At 33.4% G+C, this 22,616-nt stretch overlaps 3 protein-coding genes across 8 annotated transcripts in view; all 3 read right to left on the bottom strand.

Annotated features, from left to right (window-relative positions):
- The window catches only part of LOC118269431 (autophagy-related protein 101), a 59,518-nt gene extending 51,636 nt beyond the window's left edge, over positions 1–7,882 (bottom strand). For 2 of the 3 annotated variants that reach the window (XM_050701503.1, XM_050701505.1), the window contains exons 1-4: positions 7,676–7,879; positions 7,338–7,450; positions 5,032–5,260; positions 2,445–2,568 (exon numbers count right to left, since the gene is read on the bottom strand). In XM_050701503.1, the coding sequence (XP_050557460.1) occupies positions 2,445–2,568; positions 5,032–5,260; positions 7,338–7,450; positions 7,676–7,765 (556 nt within the window). In that variant the 5' untranslated portion in view covers positions 7,766–7,879. Of the gene's footprint in view, positions 1–2,444; positions 2,569–5,031; positions 5,261–7,337; positions 7,451–7,675 lie in introns of all 3 variants that reach the window. The other variant, XM_035584542.2, reaches the window with a different exon arrangement.
- Positions 7,883–9,383: 1,501 nt separating this feature from the next.
- LOC118269020 (uncharacterized) lies at positions 9,384–11,261 on the bottom strand. The gene has a single exon (XM_035583894.2). It carries the CDS (start codon positions 11,244–11,246, stop codon positions 9,384–9,386), a length of 1,863 nt encoding a protein of 620 aa, XP_035439787.2. The 5' UTR covers positions 11,247–11,261.
- A 1,110-nt stretch (positions 11,262–12,371) lies between these two features.
- LOC118278794 (bifunctional coenzyme A synthase) lies at positions 12,372–21,846 on the bottom strand. 4 transcript variants are annotated; one of them, XM_035598149.2, is made up of 11 exons: positions 21,701–21,838; positions 21,358–21,393; positions 20,820–20,992; positions 20,090–20,270; positions 19,133–19,306; positions 18,835–18,983; positions 18,283–18,486; positions 16,108–16,196; positions 15,567–15,732; positions 14,926–15,108; positions 12,372–14,386 (listed from the first exon to the last, which is right to left on the bottom strand). In XM_035598149.2, the coding sequence occupies exons 2-11, from the start codon at positions 21,368–21,370 to the stop codon at positions 14,189–14,191; spliced, it is 1,530 nt and encodes a 509-aa protein (XP_035454042.2). In that variant the 5' UTR covers positions 21,371–21,393; positions 21,701–21,838; the 3' UTR covers positions 12,372–14,188. The 4 variants fall into 4 exon arrangements, with proteins under 4 accessions (XP_035454042.2, XP_035454043.2, XP_050557396.1 ...); XM_035598150.2 differs by lacking the exon at positions 21,358–21,393 and having other exon boundaries at positions 21,701–21,846; XM_050701439.1 differs by having other exon boundaries at positions 21,358–21,824.
- Positions 21,847–22,616: the final 770 nt, after the last annotated feature.

Below are 22,616 nucleotides of genomic sequence, written 5' to 3'. Positions count from 1 at the left end.
TTTATTTGAAAAACATGACGGAGAAGAGTTTCGTGTGAGATACAGGATTTCTAAAGCTTTACACATTTGCGAGATACTCAATTTACAAACAAACTCGAAGAAATAGAGCCATCGATGGCCTCACATAGTTATTGATATGTTTGAGATTCTTCGCTACTGGATCTGCCGAAGATCAGCTTCCTGCCAAACATAGGCCTTCCTTAGTGTTAACAACCACTAGCAACACCAGACAGATATAATGTAGGATGTAATTATAATATAATAGTATTTAATTACTGAGTACTATTCATAGGAATAAATATATTAAACCTTTTTCGTCATTTCATATTAAACCTTTTTCGTCATTTCATAGACTACATAAACTGTTTAAAATAAATGTTAGCTGACATGGAACGTCAAATGATATATTTAAAAACCGGCCAAGTGCGAGTCGGACTCGCCCATGAAGGGTTCCGTAACAGCAAGTAGATGACATATTATAAAAGTTACAAAATAACTTGGTTTTACATAGTGTTTGTATGAACGACAAAATTATATTTACGGTTTTTGATATCTCGTTCAAACCAATTTTCGTTGTTAGTTTCTATTGAAATCTACACCATATATTTTTTTTTGTTTTTTCACTCTCTTATTTTAAAAGTTAGAGGGGGGGGGCACTCATTTTTCCTCTTTGGAAGCGTCTAACTTTCAAACGGTTGATTTTGACGAAAAATGGTTTTGGGAACCTTTTGGATGGGTGTCTATGGATATGTCTTTTTTAAAGATATTACTTTAAAAAAGACATATCCATAGACACCCATCACGGGTATGTTAGCTGAAAAAAAATTTTTTTGAATCAGTTCCATGTATGGATGTAAAAACCCTTTAATTTTTAAATTTATTCATGTTTATTATTTCAAACATTATTTCAAAATTCGAATAGCGGTTATCGAAATACATCAACCTACAGAGTTTCAACTATGTAGGCCCAACAGTTTCGGAAATAAATGGCTGTGACATACGGACGGACAGACAGACAGACAAACATGACGAATCTATAAGGGTTCCGTTTTTTGCCATTGGCTACGGAACCCTAAAAATGGCGGAAAATAATTAATTCGAATACTGGTCGATGAGACGGATTGTTGGTTTATAATAGTTCTGTAAAAATAAATTGTAATTCCTGAAATGTTATGAATTTCATTTAATCTTCTCGCATCTTGAAATAACATTCGGTATTTCCATATCATGCTAGGGGAATAGGTGTATTAATAGATGTATATACCTTGTATATTTTTAAGAATAAATAAAACGACTAATCTTGTTTTAAATTAATTTATTTTATTAGATATTTATTTTACTAAAATACCATACCGTCATTACATGGGGGCAATTCGTACTTCCTCTGTGGGTGCAATATTATACCATTCTTTGGTTAATTCTTTGCTTAAAAAGTTAGTACAAGGGCGATGCATACTGCCTGAACCAGCCTGTATTGCACCAGATACCATGGTTAATGAATAATGCTGAAAATTCTTTCTACAAAAGGAAAACTCGAGACGAGTCCAATTCTCAATTAATCACAACAATAACAAACACCTGGAAGCTACGTTAAATCTTCTCTCTTACAAACGCTGTTACGATACCAATGATATAATTCAACACCACATTAAAGCAATTGATAATATTTTTATCGTAAAAAATTGGATTTTTCCTAAATACAGAGATGACAGAAACGCTCATGATGTCAATATTGACAACTAGGGCTGGCGATCTAGGAATTTCTTCCCGCGAACCAAAAAGGTTGATACCTATTTTAAATCGGAACACATAATTGAATCGGTCAGTGAATTAGAATAAGATTTGATATTTATATGTATTCCACTATTAAGATACTACAAAAAACATTTAATAGTAGCTAATTAAATTAACACATATGCTTAATCTGTCAAATATAGAGATATTTAATCAAATACAAAATATAGATATAGCTATTACGTAAATAATGTAATTAGCTCTGAAAAAACTCATAACTGAGTCTTAATTTACAAGTAACTAAGTAGTAACAAATGGTATTGTATTGATTTTTATAGTGTCCTTTAACTACATGAAATAAATCCAAACACAATCGATAAATCGTCATTTTAAAAAATCGGTTTCTTTCGAAGCGGGATTCGCTTCCTTCCATCCTTAATGACAATTTACATTCAATCAGTTCCAGAGAGTATACAAATACTACGTAATCAGTTCATTCAAAATATGTGTTTTAACTTGCAACACTTTTTAATGTCGTCTTTAGTTAAAGTCCCATTAAAGGGACCCGCAACAGTTTTGTGCAACGTCTTTAAATTTAATGGAATATTAGCGATAATGACGGATTAACTAATGTCGAATTTAAAGACAGTTTTCTGCAACTGACTGTAAGAGCCTTTTACGTTCTACTGTATTCTACTTAGCCTACTTACCAATATAAAGTCTTTTCTTGGTCTGCCAGCGAGCCACAGCGCCCGCAATAAAGGAATGATGTCCGCACGCCGCTTGAATGCGCGCTTCCTCCTTCACCTGACGCACTGCACTCTCGTTCACTATCTGAAATTATTTACGTTACAATTTTACATGCGACTGATTCAGTCAAAACGATATTATCGCAAGAGGGGAAACCTGCCCGATAATGAATCGAGCAACAGAATTACTAAGCAATGTCGTGTAATTCCAACAAGTTTGACAATTAATACAGCTTATAATATTGAATCAAAATAAATTAAGTGCTGACAGGGTCAGTAACCTAGTATTCTAGAAGTCAGTGTGATCGTTTCAAAACAGGTTTTGAAGTAAACAAATACTGTTTCTGTAGTGGAGTTATCATCTATATCAGACATACAATGTGAGGAGCACGCGGTGTAGTGATGGCCTATGCGTGTGTCATAGTCCCGCGATAGGGAAGACCGTTGCGTTCCGCACGACCGCCGGCGCAACGTGGATCCGCCACCTAATTACTACACCCTATATTATCATAGCGCTACCATCAATAACAAATACATTACAGCTATCGCATGTAAAGTCAATATTGCTAAATCATTACAAATCAGTATTATAAACACTAGCGTTCTAAAGCAGAGGTAAATGTACTCTAATGTACTTTGGTCGAACGACTGTAGAATTGGTTTGGTCAAACTAGTTATTCTTCCTCATAATATTATGAAATAGGTACAGAGTTAGTCACAAGTTGATCTCAACTGGCGAAATGCCACAGGGTATGTAAAAAATGATGAATATTACATCATTTGGCGAGACAACTTTCAGAAACAACGTTCGAAAAGCTGTCATGAGTTTACTATTTAAAACATTAGCTTTCGGCCGTTAAAAGTTGAATTCAAAATCGACAGTGGCTTAATCCTTTAAGTACCTAAACCTAGTACTTCAATCAGACACGAGTAACTTCAGTATGCACAATGTAAGTACGTATTGCACTGAATACCCTTCAAAACTTGGTGCTCTTAGCTCGTGGAAATACTAGCACGTGTTTTTGGTGCATTGCATTAAATAAGCCACGAGTTCCTGAACAACTAAACGTCTACGACGAAATATCTGTGATAAGACGCATTAAAGTATTCGACTGAAAGCTTATCGCTGCGTGAAACTCATTTAGTGGTAAGTTTACATATAGGTCAATGTGATAAGGAGATTGACGATAAAAGCGCATGTGAGTACCTAAATAATGCATATCTTTTTCATTTTATCAAAACCTAATATATCACAGGTGAATTATTAAATTTAGGCCCGTTTTAATTGTTACTGCAGTCTTTCTCTTTTAGTCGGAAATATTATCTTATTTTGTTTATAAAAAATCTTCCAGGAGACATTAACCGCTTGTTTAACGACTCAATAGCCTTGTTAAAGTCATTTACACTTGTATATCATGACCTCATCACTTTAGTTACTTCTTAACAGGAGTTAAAGCAAAAACTTTCCTACATAATCTGTGGTTACTGGTTAACATGGCAACACCGTTTTGGAACACTTGAGAAAACTTAAATCGATTCATAATAATATTTAGAAAAACACACAGATAATAATACTTGAACGAATACGTTACAGTAGAGAGCACACACTTATAATAAGCACATTACATCATGTTACGTTTTTTTTCCTCATTTCAATAAAAAAACCTTTTCTTACAATGGTACTGGCAATTAAAACGAGTTGAATTGTAGGTCAGTTACTCTACTCCTTTGTACATACATTTGAACATTAAATATACTGATAATGTAATCAGACACTTTATCCAAGATTATAAATTATCTTATGCCTGTTTCTTTTTTCGCTGATAATAAGTACACGTAATGTAGACGTCACCTTACGAAGCGTAGTGTATTTGACTCCGTATTAAATCCCTTGAGAAAAACCGGAACAACTATTAACTCAAATCTGTATCTCTAGATTGTATCCTCCCGAATAAATACATTTAATTAAAAAAGAAACAACATTCCTTAAAAACTCACAATTTTAAATAGACTGCTAAAATTGAGGCACTGCACTGTTTAAAGAATGACCCATATAGTCTTTGAAGTGACCATGTACAACATTGGTTAGCCTACTAAAGCCTAAGTACTTTAGTACTTACCTGACCTAACTACAAGTTGATAAGCTAATTGTTAATGTCAATTTGATAGCTATCAATATGACTCTAGAACTGCATAATTATCTAATCTAATGTGTCAAGGAATGTTATGATTTTAACAGTCAATGTCTGGTCTAAGTTTAGTATTGCTGTGTGAATAAATTAGGTTAAGTATATATCTACCTATCTTATCTTTATCCTTAAAGTACACAATCAAGATGTCTGCGACATTGAAACGCGAGAGACAGTCCCTACTAGTTCTATCATTATGTAGCAAAAAAAGGGCAAAAGGCACCGGACATTTTGTAAAAAAAAAATGGGTCTAAGTTAAAAAAAAAGGGATTGTAGTAGCAACACTGTGCAAAAGATCAAAATGTCATAATGATTAGTGAAAGTCAGTAAATGGATAAAAATATAAAAAAATGTCTTACCTGTGACTTACTGAGTACTTTCAGTGCGTATTCTTTGTCTTCACTTATCTTCTTTACTTTATAGACTTCACCGAACGCACCCTTAGCTATTGTCTCTTCTATTTGAAAGTCTTTCTGGAGTAAATCAGTGGTGATGGGAAATTCAGGTTGGAATATTGATTCTTTGTGGGCAACTGGCCAGGCAGTCTTGCTTGCTTCTAGTGGATTTTTTAATGTGGAGTCATTCCATCTGTAATAGGTTGATTAACAAAAACTGTTTCAGTTGCTACATTCTAAGGTTTTCAATATTTATTTTAGTTAAAAGTATATAGCAAGTTAATTTAAAATAGTGAGTCATGCATTATGGAGAAGGATTAAATTAAGTTTTTATGCATACTAGCGCAGGTTTTGTATTACATTCACATATTACATAATTATTTTATAGAAAAAAATACAATATTTGTAATAGTCAATTCAGCAGAATATTCCAGGTATTGGTTACAAGTAGATTACAAGCCACTATTCACTATACAACCCCATTACCCTCTTTTTATATTCTTACACTATAAAACATACCAACTGATATTAATTATAATGGATGATTGCATGTAAATAATCAGCTCAATCAACATAATATCATTGTTTGCACTACAGGATGTTGCAGTCATGAAATGATTTCCTGATTACAAACATCTAGGATAAATGCACACATGAGTGTTGTCATACTAGAAAAATCTTTAAATCAATCTCCTAAGAGTAATTTAATATGATATCTAAAATTACACTAACTACAAAATAGGCATGATGTCTCTATAAAATAAAAAATAGCTGTATATTTGTAGTTGCACCAATTAATTAGTTATTGCAATACAAGGATATTAGTTAATTCTTTGTCCTTGTATTTCATTTGCCTTCTGTATATGTTGCCAAGTTATTTTTTGTATTGTATTCTCCTTGCATTGTATATATTTTTTGATGTATGTAAGTGAGGACTATGGCTTTTACAGACACCATGTGTGCCAAATGGTGGACAAAGGACATATCCAAATCTAATAAGTTTTTCTTAGCTTAATTGATATTTTTTAAATAAATTTTAGATGATATGTAAAATTAGTATTTGCCAGTTAGACTTAGTACATAAATTTACTCAGACAGGCTCTAAAACAAGCAAGTCATGTAGGTACCTAAGATAGATTTTGTTATTCCAGTTTTTTAATATTCATGTTCAATGAAGATAGCAATATTATTAACTATTGCAAAAGTTTGTGCAATAGTGAAGATGTCATCAGATTAAGATTAGGTATATTATTTCTTATAGGGCATCAAGATAATGATTGAAAGAAAATAATGATGATGTGGACATAAGCAACAATAGTAAGAGTGTATGAATTTTGGCACACCTGAAAATGCTGATTTTATTCAATGAAAATGAAATTAAAATGTAACAGTAATGTTCAATTGCAATTAAGAACATGATAAATTAATTAAATGAATAAAAGTAATATTCTTATAATGAGTATTGATGATTTATCATATGTGGAATAGTTACTAATTAGTTAATAATAGTTTCAATATGTTATAACACATTTATAAGACAATTTTATCTAAACTGTTGAAGTAATTACCTATTTATAATACATTTATAATTGGTTATGATAGGAATTTGAACATTATTGATGGTTGCACATTATCATTAATTAATTCCTACTGATTTTCAACAAAATATATCTAATTATCTTCAAGGTTGTTTTTGTTTGAACCTTATTTTCTTTAAAATATTCAATTTAAGATAAAGAAAAAAATAAACAAAAGATAAAACAAAATAGAATAAAGTTAAGTGACCCTCAAAATGCAGGGAACTTACAAAATGGTGCTAAGGATGCTCAAGGTGTGAAACAAACAAAAAACACAGCATTTTTTATATTCAAGGACTTTTGGTGAACCTCAAGACATCAAGGTTTTATGTTTTATTTAAACTTTAATCTCATTTACATGTGAAACATATTGATAATAGCCATGAATTAAATATACCATAATCATGGTTGACAAAACATCTGATCAATAAATTAAAAGACATGCTGAATAAACAATGTCACTCTCACAAAAATTCGAATTTACGTAAATATTGTGAATAATTAATTAGTACAATACTTATATTACTTTTAATTTTAGTAGTAGTAGTGTAAAATTATTAAGACAATGGGCATGAAGCGGATTTAAGTAAAGTTGTTATAAAAATGTTAATTTGAAACTGGCGCGATCTACTTGTAATCAAAGGAAAGAACATGTTTGTTTTGACTAATTGTATATTGTATGTGTATACTAACCTTCGCCTCGAGACGCGAGACCAAGGCCGTGATGCACTGTACACCGACTGGTTGCTCGTAACACTGACGAAGGAACGCCCGCTGAGGTTGCCCACGAAATGGGAGAGACTGAACTAAATACAAAAATAAATTATGCGCCTAAACGTAACAAAGAACTGACACAAACAATAGACATTTTTATGAATCCCTCGGTACCAGATCTCTTTTACACAAAGCAAATTCTAGAGCCACTACGCCGCAACTTACAGCTACAGGATTACAGTCTCTATTAACAAAAATATTAGTAACTCCGCGAGTTCAGCTGAGAATGACATTAACAAGTTTTTCGTTTCACTTACCTGACTAGTGAACGCCTGGCCGTCGCGGTCTGAATGCGTAGATTGTTTTTGATTCTTGTGCTCAGAGTTTTTATTATGCGTGTTTCCCATTAAACTAAACTAAATGGCTTTAAGCGTGCCGTTTCAGGTATATTTTTATGTTTCTCTAAAAACTGTTGACTAATTTTTCCACCATGAATCGCCCATAAACAATCAACATAGTGTTGCCATTAGACGACCACTTAAAAATAAAAAAAAATATTTATGGAACAAACAAACCTCATCATATAGAAATTATTTTAATAGTGATATACTGTATTTAGACACAAAACAATTACTATTACTTTGTATTTTTTTAATATTTGGCGATAAATTGTATTTCTTATACAAATGTTCATTAAATCTAACGCAACAATCGCCCGCGAAATTCAAATATTCTTGTAATAGTGAACTGTATGATAGGTAAATAAATAGCGCGCTGATTTTGTTTTGTAAAATTAATACATAAATTAAATATAATTTTATTACCTTTAGGTCTTAGTAAAAAAGGTAGGGAACAAACGGAAAATATAGCCACTTCTTTATTATCAACTTCGTACTTATTTAAAAATAAAAATAAGATGGTTAAAATATTATACACATCAAACTAATTACAATTAATTAACTACATGAAACACATTATTTATTCGTCTTGTTATTTCGTATACTCGTCGGTTTATATCTAGGTACCTGATGCCGAATCCTCACAATATTATTATTACTTTGAAGGGACGCGGACGAACGGTAAAACAACAGTAGAGAAAAAAATACAAACAGGGATCGATACAACGTCGACCTCAACCCAACGTCAAATTCAATTTGGGTCCAGTGTCGTGTTCGTGTCCAGTTTTTCCGGCATTCGTTGTCACGGTCGGTCTTACAACAATTAATCTTTTGGGCAAGTCGTTTGGGACCTTTTGACATTGGCGAATGGGGATGCTTACCTACATGGAATAGAAAAACTAGTTTCTGTATTCCGTGCTTACCTACATAAATAATAACAAAGATTTTACAGTTGATAGGTAAACATCTGGTGCGGACACCGAACGGACATTGTTACGAAAAAAATAGGATTGGATAAAGCATATTTTGGTTTTGTTAGTAAGGCTCAGTTATTTTTTTCCTTGTATAGTAGTCACTCAATAATGGATATGTGCTTAGGTAGGCATCCGTATATTCTCATGTACTACTTAACTACCTAAGTATACCCCAAAAGTAGGTAATCGAAACTACTTATAATAAGTATGTAAGTACTTACCTAATAACAGCAGAATAGAGGCATTGTTTGTAGATTGTATGGTTGCCATGGAAACAGTTATGGCATTGATAATAATTTACCTGTCTACCTACCTACTTAAAGTTAATTCTCTAGAGTACCTATTATTTTTAAATAAGCATTGAACAATTGAACTACATAGATACTACGGTACTCATGACATCAATTTAATTGAGGGCACTTAATCATTCATAAGGGCCGAAAAATCCAAGCACAATTTAAAAACTATTTTCCATAATCTTAAATAGTGTTGTTTTAAATTTAAAGCTACCCAGGTGGCTACTACAGCAATATGAGTAATATTGTGCTACTACAAAAATGATTTTAAAAGTGTATAATTATAATAAAATTGACTCCTTATCTACATAAGGACTCATTTTTTTTTTTAGAGTCAGGGATACTAAATTTGAGATCTTAATCATATCGCACTTTGGTCAAGAATTTACGCTTTCTTGATTTAGACATTTTCTTTCGGCATGATTCTACGGCGGGTATCGCCAATTCAAACATAAAAGAAATTAAAGTGAGGCCTATATAGAAACAGAACACCTTAAAAATGCCGCTTAAATCTTGGATACTCAGTGCTTTTGTAGTGACTTCATCTTTTATGTCGGTGTATCTGTACTGCTCCCATTTGCCTATCAGTCCGGCTTCAAATATCATCATCATGTATCTATTGTATCGGTCTGTCAGCGGAGAATGTTTGGAAAGCACCATGGTCAAGTAATGGCTATGTATTCTGTCTCGTTCAGCGATGTGTAAATATTGTTCCCCTTTGTTATTCAGTTTGTTCCGTTTAATGTATCGACCCACTGAACAATCTATGAGGCAAAATCGCCGATTGTCACTTGCCATGCGAGTGATACACCCGTAAATGTCCTGTTCGTACACCAGCCTTGAATTGATAATTCTGAACTTTTCCTCCGTGTCTGGAAGGATCAAATCAGGTGACGCCATTGCTTCGATAGGGTATCCTTTTTCAATAACATCTTCGAAGGTATCGACCTCTTTACCTCTCTTCGCAGCAGTGAAGAATGATATTATTTTGGCCTGAGTTGTAAAATTTAATACAAAGAAGCTCCACAAACATAGAGTAAGGAATATACGAAAAGATTCGTACTTCGGTGGATTACAAAGATTCAACATTAGAACGTTTCTCCAGGCATTCATAAAATCTTTTCCTATTTGGTCGCAAGTGAAATGTCCCTTTTCAGCAGCTTTGTAGAGAGAAAATACCATCCAAATACATGCGAAGCAACCATAGAATACGACTAAGTATTTCAAATTCACTGTCAAGTTTTTCATTTTAAACAGAGTAGTTTCGAAGCCTGCACGTCCTGCCGCTATGCAAATACCGCTTTCCTTAAACGGAAAAGTGAAATCGATTTCAACAACAATGACATCAAATTGGTAAATAGGAAAGAGACACAGATCTCCCTTCCTACGGGCGAAGGAGAATATCTGTTCGATATTAACTTCGAAATTGAAAGGTTTCTTCATGGCGCTCACACTGGGACTAAGATCAATACCAAAGTTCATGAGTTTAGACATCGTGTTCCAGATCATTCCGTCGCGCGCTCGCAGTGTGTAGCTCCCGTCTTCGTGCACGTCTATCAAAGAAAATGGTTCGACTTCGGTAACATAAGATCTAAACATAAAACCGTGGAAATTCTTGCTCCTGTCTTCGAACAAATTAAGTCTTTTCAGGTCTTTAGTGGATTTTATGGCAATTGTGTCAAAACCAATGCAGGTGCCAAGGTTTTGGGCCCTTAGTCTGGACAGTATTGTCACATTATGACATCTTTCTACGCACGTTAATCCTTTTACGAAACTAACAACTGGGATCCCAAGGTTCCTCGTAGTCCAGCAGCCAAACTTATTGCTCGGCTGTATCTCATATTTTTCATTTACATACGGAGTGTAATTGGACACGAGAAATGTATCTTCTACATCGTTGTACTGGACCATTACTGTATTAATAGCTTTATGGTACCATAAGCTGAAGAATATCTTCGCCATAATTTCTTTGTTTTCTAATCTGTTGTAATATAAAATGATGTTGGCTAGAGGGTGCCAGTAGGGTGAAGCAACTAATTTCACTATAAGTGCTTCATAATCTTTAAAATCCTGACAGCTGATGACGATGATGTTAGAATGGTATGGGACTACATCATCTACGTAGTGATCCTGTCGTTTATTTAGATTCATAACAGTGAGAGTAAATGGTAGGTGCTTGATTCTGTTAAAGAATGAAGTTGGCAGGTTCCCGACGCACATAACATTATTCCATCCATTGGTTTTGAAATGTGAAGTCATTATATCCACCTGAAATCAAGGACGAAATCTTAACAGTTACTAAAATGTTTGAAAAACATACACCTTACGTTACATACATAGGGAGGCACTTATTAATCAAGTAAAACGTTGAAAATAATGTAACATGAAACTTACTATAACGTCAATCTTTTGAGCGTCAGGATCAGGTTTGGTGATATTTGTGTAGTCGGCGAGGATGGGATTGAAAAGAACACCAAAAATAAATATTAGGTACTTCATGATATGACCAGACGTCTATACTGTTTCACTTCTCGAGTTGAAAATACCATGGGAGCTTTCTAAATGACGATTGAAAATTATCTGTAATCACTGACCAAGTATTACAACAAAATACATAATACCAAATCAGTGTAAGCACATCAAAGATCGTACTTGAGTACAATATCATTTCTATAATAATCACCAAAGTGCTCACAAAATCCTAATCAGAATCACAACGACCAATTTAGGTAAATGATAATACTAATTTCAGAAAACGTTCAGTATAACTTCTATAATGGAAAACAAGTCTTATAATTTTACCTAAGGGCTTGTTTCACATTTTTATTATATCGCCTTTAATCCGGAAGGGTAGGCAGAGGTGCACTTATGGCACTTGTACCTAATGCCACTGAATAATGTACACCCACTTTTCACAATTTATGTTGTAAGTCCCATGTAATAATAGGTGGTAAGCCTATTGCCATATACCGGGCACATTTCCAGACACCTTTTCACAATGTTTAATTATTTAGTGAGAGAGCCATGCTTCGGCACAAATAGGAGGCTCGACCAGAGTGATACCACGGCCTCGTAGAAAACTGAAGTTAAACAACGCGTGTTTTGTGTTGAGTGAGGTTACCGGAGACCCAATTACTCCCTTCCCAATTCCCTAACAACTCTTAAATTCCCAGCCCCCAAAAGTTCGGTAATAAGTACCTTTGGTATTTCGGTTGACCATGAGCAGCGGCCGGTGAAACAATATTCGGTATAAAATATATCGTTGGTAAAAAAACACAATTTATTTAGAATGGAATAATATAACGCCAGTGTTGTTTGCTAGACAATAAAATAAGACCATAAAAATAACAAAAATATTTGATTTATTTCATTTTCAAGTCTTTACAATACTAACATACGTTAACAGCCAAAATATAATTCCTAAACCAAACCAACGACTAACACGATATATTTTTTACTAAATGCCAATGAACACTTTTTACACAATACAATTCTTTATTCGCACAAAATATTGTCTATGGAGCATACAGATTCAAGAAATGGGAAAATAATAATAAATATTATCGCCATTGATGCTAAAACGTAGTTAGTTATTATATAAGCTGTAGGTATAAAACAAATAAAAATTTGACATCATTTAAAAATTAATAATAACATACAGTTTACGCCCGTAACTGTTCGAAGATGTTCGACTAGTTTCAAGTTACAACTGGGGCTCATAATCATGCACAACATCAGTGTTGATGTGGCCATGTAGATTGAAACTAGTTGAGCAGCCTCGCTACATGTATTACATAAATAAATTAGTAAAGATTTTTTATCTCAACTATATATAAAAATATGGCATCGGCTGGGTTTGATTACACCAGCTTACAATTAAAGTCGGCGATAATATAATATGCATGTACTGTTGTGTGTTATATATTTTTTATTTGTATACATTATTTTACCTAAAACAAAATGTTTGTACAATATTATCAAATTAAAATGCTTACAATTAGTAAGATGAATAAAAAATAGCTGATGAAACTTCATTGAATAACAAAATAAGTTAAGCCTAAGTAACTGAACTGATTACGGTGTAGTAGTATGTAGTTATTATAAGTTTAGTTAACTTGGGTTAAGACCATTCTGCCATTTTTTTATTGTTATAAAAATGAAGCTTCAACAACGTACATAAAAAAATAATAGAAATAAAATTAAAAATAATACATATAAATAAAATAAAAAACAAAAATAAAATAGAATATACCAAAAAATGTAATAGTCTTTTCACTGGGGGTTTTTGGGCTCAGTTGAGTTCGACACTGAACTCTGCTTCATTTAGTAATGGCAAAAAGTGCCCTTAATCCACTCAGATAGATGAAATAAGTGGACCTAGGAGTCTGTACATCCCAATACCAATGTAAATCACATTCTTGGATAAAGTGGTATCTAAATAACTTAGATATTCATAAAACACAAATAAATAAAATATTATAACAAACCAAAATAATTTTAAAAACCCTATGGACTATTGCTAATCGAAATGCTACGTTTATTGTCAATGCTACAAATAGAACAAATTCATTTACATCTGATGAACTTGTTCCACAGCCTGCTAAAGAGAATTGCACATCACCATTGTTCATACTTCGTTATGTACGTTCTTTTTCATACAAATTAATAAACCGATGCAAGGCATGATTATTTAGTTAAAACCATAATGAGTTTCAAAACTTTTTAAAGTGGTGCAATGGCCTTCACCTGCCTAATAGACTGAACCCTGTTGTATATAATATGTTATATATAAGCTGGACTACTTGTAATTCAATTGTTTAAAGAAACATTTTTTTGTGTAAAAGCTGTGTACTCCCAATAACAGAAAAATATTTAATTGTTTACATGCTTTTAAAAACCATTCACTGAACACCTCGCTCTTTTGATAAGTTTTCATCAAAAATAGAGGCAAATCAGCTTATTACTTTCGCATTCATTAAATTATACAACATGCTTGCGCGAAAAGATGTTCGTGTGGATCGAAATGTTCGAGCAACCTCGAACAGTTTCGATGTATACCGGGGCTTATATTGTCGTAGGATGCTCGAACAGTAAACGTGTTTAGGGTTTCCCTTTAGACCCGTAACAATAGCTAATATTGCTACTTTCTTGTCTAATCTCACCTACTTTCTCTTAGCTAGATACTCCTGCAGTTCTTTCCACGCGGCTTCAAGTTGTGTGTCCGTATGGTCTGTGCTCCAGTTGGGGCTGAATACCACGTTGGCTACGGCCACGTGGTCCTCGTTAGACACTTGGGAGTCCACTCTCTTGGCCGCGTCCTCCGCTGAGAGGTTGTCTCGTTTCTGTATCCTTTTTATCGCCTGCGGATGAAGAATGGTAGATTATTTCGCTTATAGTGTTACGTTAGTTTTGAAGGTTTGTGTATTATTTTGAAATAATATAATAAGTACCTGTTTTTTTGAAATATCAAAAATTCCGACAAGTCTGAAGTAAAGATCATGACAGAAACGATGCACATAGTTGTAACCCAACCGGGAACAATATTTAAAAATTTTCAGTAAAATAAATGACATTGAGTTTTTCTCAAAAACTGTAAGTTTTTTCATATAATACCTCAGACCAAATTTGTAGATCTCAAACCAACAAGAGGCCGAAGTAACGCACTTACAACTCCTCTAGCGTTGCATGTGTTTATGGTCGGCGCCGATTGCTTACCATCATTTTGTTTATCAAGTTACCCGATGAAAAAGAAACTTAACACGTTAACTGCCACGTAGGTCACCGGTGACCTACGTTAGAGGAGGATTTGCCTTCAACAGTTTTCTGATGGCAACTGCTTACTATCATTTTGTTTCTCAAGTTATCTTTAATATAAAAAAACCGTTGTGTGTGAACTGACCTCATCCCTAGGTATGATGACGGACCACAGTTGATGGCAATACTTGTACCACTTTGCTCGCACCATTACAGCCGCCTCCATGACCACGATACGGTAGCCTTGTTCACCCAAAGCTTTGATACGACGCTGCGTCTCCGCTATCACCTCTGGCCATACTAAGCTGTTTAGTTTATCTAATTGTTCCTAAAACAATAAGAGAGGGCATTAAGTTTACATAGTCGTACACCAGAGGCCTTAGTGCGAGTTTGTTTTACGATTAACGAGATCGAAACAAAAGCGCGTTCGGCGCTCTGATTGGTTGTTTTATTCGCGCCGGCCAATCAGAGCGCCGCTTGCGTTCTCGTTTCGTTTCCGTTCAACGTAAAGCAAACTCGTACTAGGGATACAGGTTACTGAATAGCTTCTCAATAATGAGTCGTACTTTTATCGAGTCTATCTCTGATATGGTATTAAGTATACAGAACTATAGAACAAAGCAAACGATTATTTTCACAGGGCGTATAATGAACATTTCAGAAGCTATTTCCTTGCGAATAATAGAAGTATTCTTACAGTCTATCTGTTTTTCTTCAACAGATTTTCAACTTTCTTGGTTTGAAATAAAGTCGAATATTGTGTATAATTAATAATGAATAGTTTACCTTATCACTAAAAACGATAGACCCAAGCTTCTTCCTGTCCACCTCTCCAGCCTCTGTGATGACTTCCTTGCCAAAATTCTCAGATATCGTACGGTTGAGCGGTAGGCCCGGTTTGTACAGCTCGTGAGCGATAGTATCGCAGTTCAAAATCGCCGCGCCTTTTTCCCTGTGAATCAAATTAAATACATACATACGCCAAGAAAAAATGATTGTATCAACCACCTGTATACCCTAGTACGAGTTTGCTTTACGTTAAACGAAAACGAAACAAGAGCGCGTTCGGCGCTCTGATTGGTTAGTTCATTCACGCTAGCCAATCAGAACGCCGAACGCGCTCTCGTTTCGTTTTCGTTCAACGCATACTCATATTAAAGGTACTGTAATCTGCCAAAATTTCAACACATTTTCTATTTACAACTCTTTCTAATTACAAGTCGTAAGACCACTCAACCGTAGAGGTTATCAAGTGCATTTACTGTTACTCATTATATCGTTTTACATTGTTTCAAATAATAAAAGGAAAGCAATTAAACATACTTACTTTAATTTTTGCAAAATACGAGTTTTCCCGGCAGCAATACCTCCGGCCAGTCCGATTACGTACGGCCAATCTGGGATGTTCGGATTAGGCTGAAAAACAAAATACCTACTCATATAAACAAAAATAAAAGAGATTTAAATCCCATGACTAATGTTAAGTAAATACTCAATATAAATAGTGGAGTCATAAGTTTTACATGAATTATTTGTCTTTGATAAAATATGTTTAAGATCATTTTTAATCAGGGATACCATTTATTTATTTATTTGAATATTTAAACAATCATTATAGTGAATAATTGTTGCGTGATATTTGCTTGAGATGATACACGAAACAATGGAGATAGCCATTAATCACACAAACAAACTCTGTTTCATATGTTAGTTTATTACATCATATATATGTTACAGCCAAAGTAATAAATCTTGATATTATATATACTGTCTAGCAATTATGTATAACGTCTACTCAATTTAGATAAAGTGATAAATGACACAAAATTAATCACATTAACTAGCAATTTTATATACTATCTTCGAAGACTTGGATAATGTAATAAAACGAGCAGCATGCAAACAAACATGCACCATGCAGCAGGCAGGGTTTCTGTGATGGCTCCGGCGCTGCGGGCCTTCGGCGGCCACACGTGTGCTAATCGTCGCAGACGGCTTTCGCTCACCACCGCCACCACCTTCGGCTTGTTGGCCGGCTTCGCCAGCCAGCCTCAGCCACGGTGGCTCGTTAGTAGCCTCCTGCTCCTCAGCCCGCGGGCCGCCTCGCTCCTACGCGCCTACGCGATTTTAAATTACACTCTAGGGGTAGGACAAACAAGACTACGTGGAGTCGGTTTTGTAGCAATTCGGTTCTGTCACTAACTTTTGTTGCATAGCATATTAAATTTTTAACCAACATTATTATTTAATTGTTACAGAAACTATAGCAAATTAGTTTGATCGGAATTATGTATAGGGCACTAAAAGTTCACCACCGCCATTTCCTACATAAGTTATTAGGCCTACTAACGTTATGCGAATCAAAGGAGATGGCTAAATGACTGACCCAGGCATAATAACAAGAATACGAATTTCACGCTAACCCGTATCATTTAAATATTCACTTATGAATTATTTTGTGTTTAACTAATTCTTATAACTTGGTGAACAAAAATTAACAAAAAATAAGTTTCATAATTGATTTTTTCTGTTGTGGTTTGACATGACAACACGGAAGTAGGTACTGCAAGCTATTATTAGGACATTAGTTTCCCCGAAAATCAAATCGAAATAATAAAACGAACATCAATTTTTAATAACGGTAATATAATGACTTTTTTCTGAAACCAAATAATTGTAAATGTTTTGATCACACAAAATATATATTTTGTATAAGATTGCACAATCTTAAATATATTTTGTGTCTGTCCTTTTACTTTGTGTTCATTATCTAGTATAAGCAGAATTGTTTACCTATCTACCTCATATATAAATAACTTTCGGCTCAGGTTCATCAAAACGCCTTGGTAAAAGTTCAGAGCAATGTTATATTTTGAAGTTTTTGTAACGTTGTTTGACGTAGGAGCGCTACTTTATTTTCAGGATTGCGCAGATATGCCAAGTTTCTGGACCTTCTTAACTACAAAATATCAATCTTTAATTATGCGGCTTTATTTATTGCTAGGTACCATATTTATACAATATTTATTTGTACGGGTTACGACGTCCATACTTTGGTTTAGCCATGTCCTTTATGCTAAAACAAATTAGTCTCTGATCTTAAAGATTAATTTTTATTCTTACAAGTAAAAGTCTTGTGACATTTTGAGTTACACATGTATTATTACTTTGACTAACTTGGACTCCCTATTATGAATAATATCTAGATAAAGTGATTAATTTATTACATTGTCTAGTGAATTTGACATTTTTATACGATTATTCATAATAACCAGTCATTATGAATAATTGCTATTTAATCACTCTGGCTGTAACATATATACTATAACGGCCATTTCAGCAGTTTCCTCATAAACCACTGTATCCATTGATAAAAACCGCATTAGTTGTTTTTAAATACAAGTAAATATACCACCAACAGACAGACAGTATACGAATAGCCTTATATTGTAAAATAAAGATCAACTCCGTAAATGAAAGAACATTCTAGAACATAACTTACTTGTGGTTCCCTTATGACTTTGCCCAGCATCCTCATCCTCTGGTTACTGGAGCTGACCTTGCACTCCTCAGCGGCTTTAGTGCACGCGTGGGAGTCCTCTATGATGGTGATCACGTGGACGTCCATCGGTGGGATCCCCTTCTCCTGTCGCTTCTCATTTATCTTATTGGCTCCTCGAACCGTTTCATCACTCACCACTATTAACTGTAAAGTTAAGAATTTATTTTATTTAAACCACGTTTCATTGTGTAGAGAAAAGCGAGTAAGAAGTTTATTTTGTACTGTTTTGAACAGTAAATCTTTTACTCTACGTAAAAATAAGGCTCTAACTTGTCAGTTGTTGTGATATTAGTCTCACAAGTGCATGACGGAATCCTAACGGCTGTTAGCCAAAATGAAAGAGAATACAAAAGGTGCAGTTATATCTATACAATAATTATTTAGTTTCTCTATGCTAACATGTTGCATTGACATATCTTATAAGCATGTTAAAGAAATAACTGTAAAACGGGGTGAATATGATACAGAGGTAAATAGATGTAAAATAAGTACCTGAAATTTAGGATCATCTTTCGTCGGGCCGTACAGATCTCTTAGGGGAAACAAATTGTATTCCAAGTCCGGATTGATGTCCATCAGGAAATTACGTACTTCTTTTATTCTTACGTCTACCGGTTGTATTAGTTCCGGTATAGTTTTAACTGAAATATTTAAATTTTAAGTAGATAATTAAGTTAAAATAAAGTATGCTCTATTTGTGAGTCGTTTAAAACGATTTTTAAGCGATAAATCTTTATTTTACCATTATTATTATACACTTATTAGTTGTCTATATGTTTGTAGGAGTTACCTTGAAGCATATTGATGTCAGTAACTCCCACAGTTACCGACTTAGTAGCTCGCAATACAGCTTGTGACAACAGCAACTTATGTCCATTATGTAACCGATCGAAGGTGCCACCCAAAACGACATTCTCGTAAGTTCTTACTTTTTCTAAAATACCGACAGGTTCTTCATCAACATCTGAAAAACAAATACAACTCTTATAATCATATTCCATAACTTAACATTTTCCATCTGTAGCTCTATTATCAGGTAGTTAATTGAACCTTCATGATGACTACACTTAATATACTAACGCATTATCACATGGTTCTGGGCAGGCTAAGGATTCTGTTCATTCTTATCGGACAAAGGTGCGACTTTAAAAGAATGAAGTGAATAAATGTTTAACAAATTCCTAATTTAAAACATGTCAAGGTTATTTGGAACCAGCTACGTTCCACAGTTTACGTTTTAATACATTGTATTATAGTTTTATTGTAATAATAATTGAGTTCATTTTTTGGTGCATTTAAAAAATGCTTCAACTTTTATCAACAGTTTCAGCCATGGTTATTATCATAGTTATTGCATGACTTGTAAAATATACAAATCTTATCACATCTCTAACAGGCAATGCAGAGATAATGGCAATGGCTAGTGTTAACAATAACATTTTTTTAACATATCTTAATAAAATATCCAATCTTGTATTCTCTGAAAAGTAATTGTTAGGATAACTGTTAACTTTTCATGCTATGGTTTGGATTGTATAGATTTTAGATTTGAATAATTATTGAGATTTTCGAATAATTTTTGAGATTTTAAGCTCCTTGAATAGAGCTTAATAATATTGATTTCATTGATTAAAAAAATATGCCCCACACTAGGATTTTCTTTTCCTTTTCAGCATTGCTCGAATAAGGAGGCTGTTAGTAATTATTGATAAACTTTTTCAGTTTGTAATTAAATTAAATTACTTACCAAGATTTAGTACTCTGCAACCACTTCTTATACTATTCACAGAGCTCTTCAGGCTGTCTATATCACTTGAGAGTTCATTATCATACAACACTAGGTCAATTGGAAAGTTTGTGTTCTCATTCCTCACACCACCTTGTTTCAATATCAGTCTTACATCTAAATGATTGTAGTGAGATGTCGCCTGGAAAGAGAAGACAAACAGTTTTTATAATTTTTTTATTCTAATTATTACACTTTTTAATTCAAAAAGGCTGTAATGTACTATGTATATGTAACACCTTTTGACGAGTCATGTTATTAGTCCCACATAAGGTTTTCTACCTGGGTACCCAGAACCGGGTGTGCCCAGGTAGTTATTTGAAAAATATTTGGGTATGTGAAAGCCCTTATTCCATGTTTTAAGCAATTTAAATCTATATTGATAAATGGGAGCACTTGGAAAATGATAAAGTTAAGTCTAATTTTAGAAGTCAGAAGCAGCTTAATTGTTATAGCTGTTAGGTTGCAAATATCTAGTACTTTATAATACTGGGTTCAAATCTAAGCTCCATTCGATTAACCTTTTTATGACGGGGGAAACCTTCAAAAGGCGCCTAATTTTTAGAGGTAAAGGCTAGTCCTTTACCTCTAAATGGGACTGGATTTTTACCTAACTAAGACCACCCGGTGGCCACCCTTTGCACCATTAAGAGACCATTTTATTTACCTAGAGTTATTTTTCTTAACTTACCTTACAATAAACATGTTCAATTTGTTTGCTAAGCATAGGCAATGATGCCTCTGTGTTTTCCTTAACTCTCAGATACAAAACTCTTTGCACTAACTTTGAAGCTCTTTGACAAACTGCATAGGCCTTGGCAGCATTCGAAATAAACACATATCCATTGTTTGCCATCTCATCAGCTGAAAATGAAGATATTATATAATGGTTAACAGTTATTAATAATCACACTATTGTAGTTATTCTTTACACTATAAAATATATATTTTATGTAACTGGTTACTTATTAATTATAAAAATAAATATGATTATTAATGTTGTCATTACTCAAATGAGAATATAGAAAATATTGAAGCAGGTACTTGATGTCTTAAAAATGTATAAAAAGCAACTGAGTGAATGTTTAACTGTCAACAAGATAATATTATGATTCAAGGACAGTAGGTTTTATCATTCATTATAAATTGCTTAAATTATAGTGTGTTGGAAGTTAACTTCAAAATAAAAGATAAATGTGAATAACTATGACTGTGGTTATGCTACCCACCTGTTGGACTCATCACAAATATATATGACACAATTACTGAAAGCACAAAAACCACGATAGGAGCGGTGTAACCAATATACATTATTTTATTGCGATTAACTAAAGTCCAAAGGTTGACTTTCTTTCTACCTACTGAATATACATGATTGTGACAATTGATGTGTGCAAATTTATTATAACGTATGATCACTGATAAAACACTACTCTTTCAAATGATAGTTAAATTTGCGTACACACTAAAACACCTAATTAATAAATAACAACAATAATATTATGGTCCTACAATGTTTCGAATATGGTTACGCATGGAACGTAATAATCGTTAACATGTTTGTCATATTACCTAATCGATACAATAGGGATTTTGATTTAGAAATTAAAACAAAATAAATTGCTTTTTCGGGAAATTTTCTCGCGGATTTTCGAGTACATTAAAAAAGTTAGGTTATTTCGTTATTGTCAAATTTGACAATGACAAGTATGAATGAAGGCCAAATCAATTTGACTTTGACACTTTTTCATAGTTTCTCTATGACTTTAGTACTTTTTAATATAGACTTTGAATACATTACTTTTAAGACAAGTACTATAATTTTAATTTTTAGTTTATTTTTTACCATAAAATACTGCTTATAATTTCTTGTTTATTTATTGGTGTCTGTATACTTAATGATTAGTAATTGATAGGAAAAAATGTTGGGGAAATAGATACACTATTTAGTATGTGTTTCATTAGCATGAAATTCTCTTGAGTTTCTTGGTAAATCTGATGAGTTTTTGATTGACAATAACCCTGTTTTATTGGACACACAAAAAAAGGTATTTAACTTGATTCACTTAAGAGTTTTGCACGATACGAACATTTTAGGTACTTACTTATTTTTATTCAGGTAGTAATTTCTTTTCAAATAAAACCAAATAATTTTAGCTAACATTTTATTTTAAAATTACAAATCATACACATGCACACAATAATTATTATAGGTACTAGGTAATAGTAAGGTTCCAAATTATAATAATCTTTATTCGTAGGTACATACATAAGTAATAAACATCTTTTGTACTCTGCTAATACTTAATTATCTAAAGCAACGATAGGCACATATCTTAGAGACTATAGCTTATTACAATTTTAAAGATTTTTCGTAATAAAAATACTTTCCTCCATTCTTTAATAAGTTATAATTTAATTATGACTACAGACTACAGTGCTATAGCTACAAAATATTCTTGGAAGAAACTTGAGTATCTAACACTCA

Source organism: Spodoptera frugiperda, chromosome 2 (assembly GCF_023101765.2).
Source record: "Spodoptera frugiperda isolate SF20-4 chromosome 2, AGI-APGP_CSIRO_Sfru_2.0, whole genome shotgun sequence".
In the NCBI taxonomy this organism is placed as follows: domain Eukaryota; kingdom Metazoa; phylum Arthropoda; class Insecta; order Lepidoptera; family Noctuidae; genus Spodoptera; species Spodoptera frugiperda.
The sequence above is the reverse complement of the archived record's forward strand: the minus strand, read 5'-3'. Positions and strand labels throughout refer to the sequence as shown.

What these genes read in the sequence shown, in the direction of transcription:
- LOC118269020 (XM_035583894.2), bottom strand. Translation starts at nt 11,246, where the DNA reads ATGTGCGTCGGGAACCTGCCAACTTCATTCTTTAACAGAATCAAGCAC.
- LOC118278794 (XM_050701439.1), bottom strand. Translation starts at nt 21,439, where the DNA reads ATGTATATTGGTTACACCGCTCCTATCGTGGTTTTTGTGCTTTCAGTA. An exon ending in ATTTGTGATGAGTCCAACAG is followed by an intron (nt 20,993 to 21,357) that starts GTGGGTAGCATA and finishes CTTCATTTTCAG; the next exon opens with CTGATGAGATGGCAAACAAT. An exon ending in TGACATCAATATGCTTCAAG is followed by an intron (nt 18,984 to 19,132) that starts GTAACTCCTACA and finishes TAAATATTTCAG; the next exon opens with TTAAAACTATACCGGAACTA.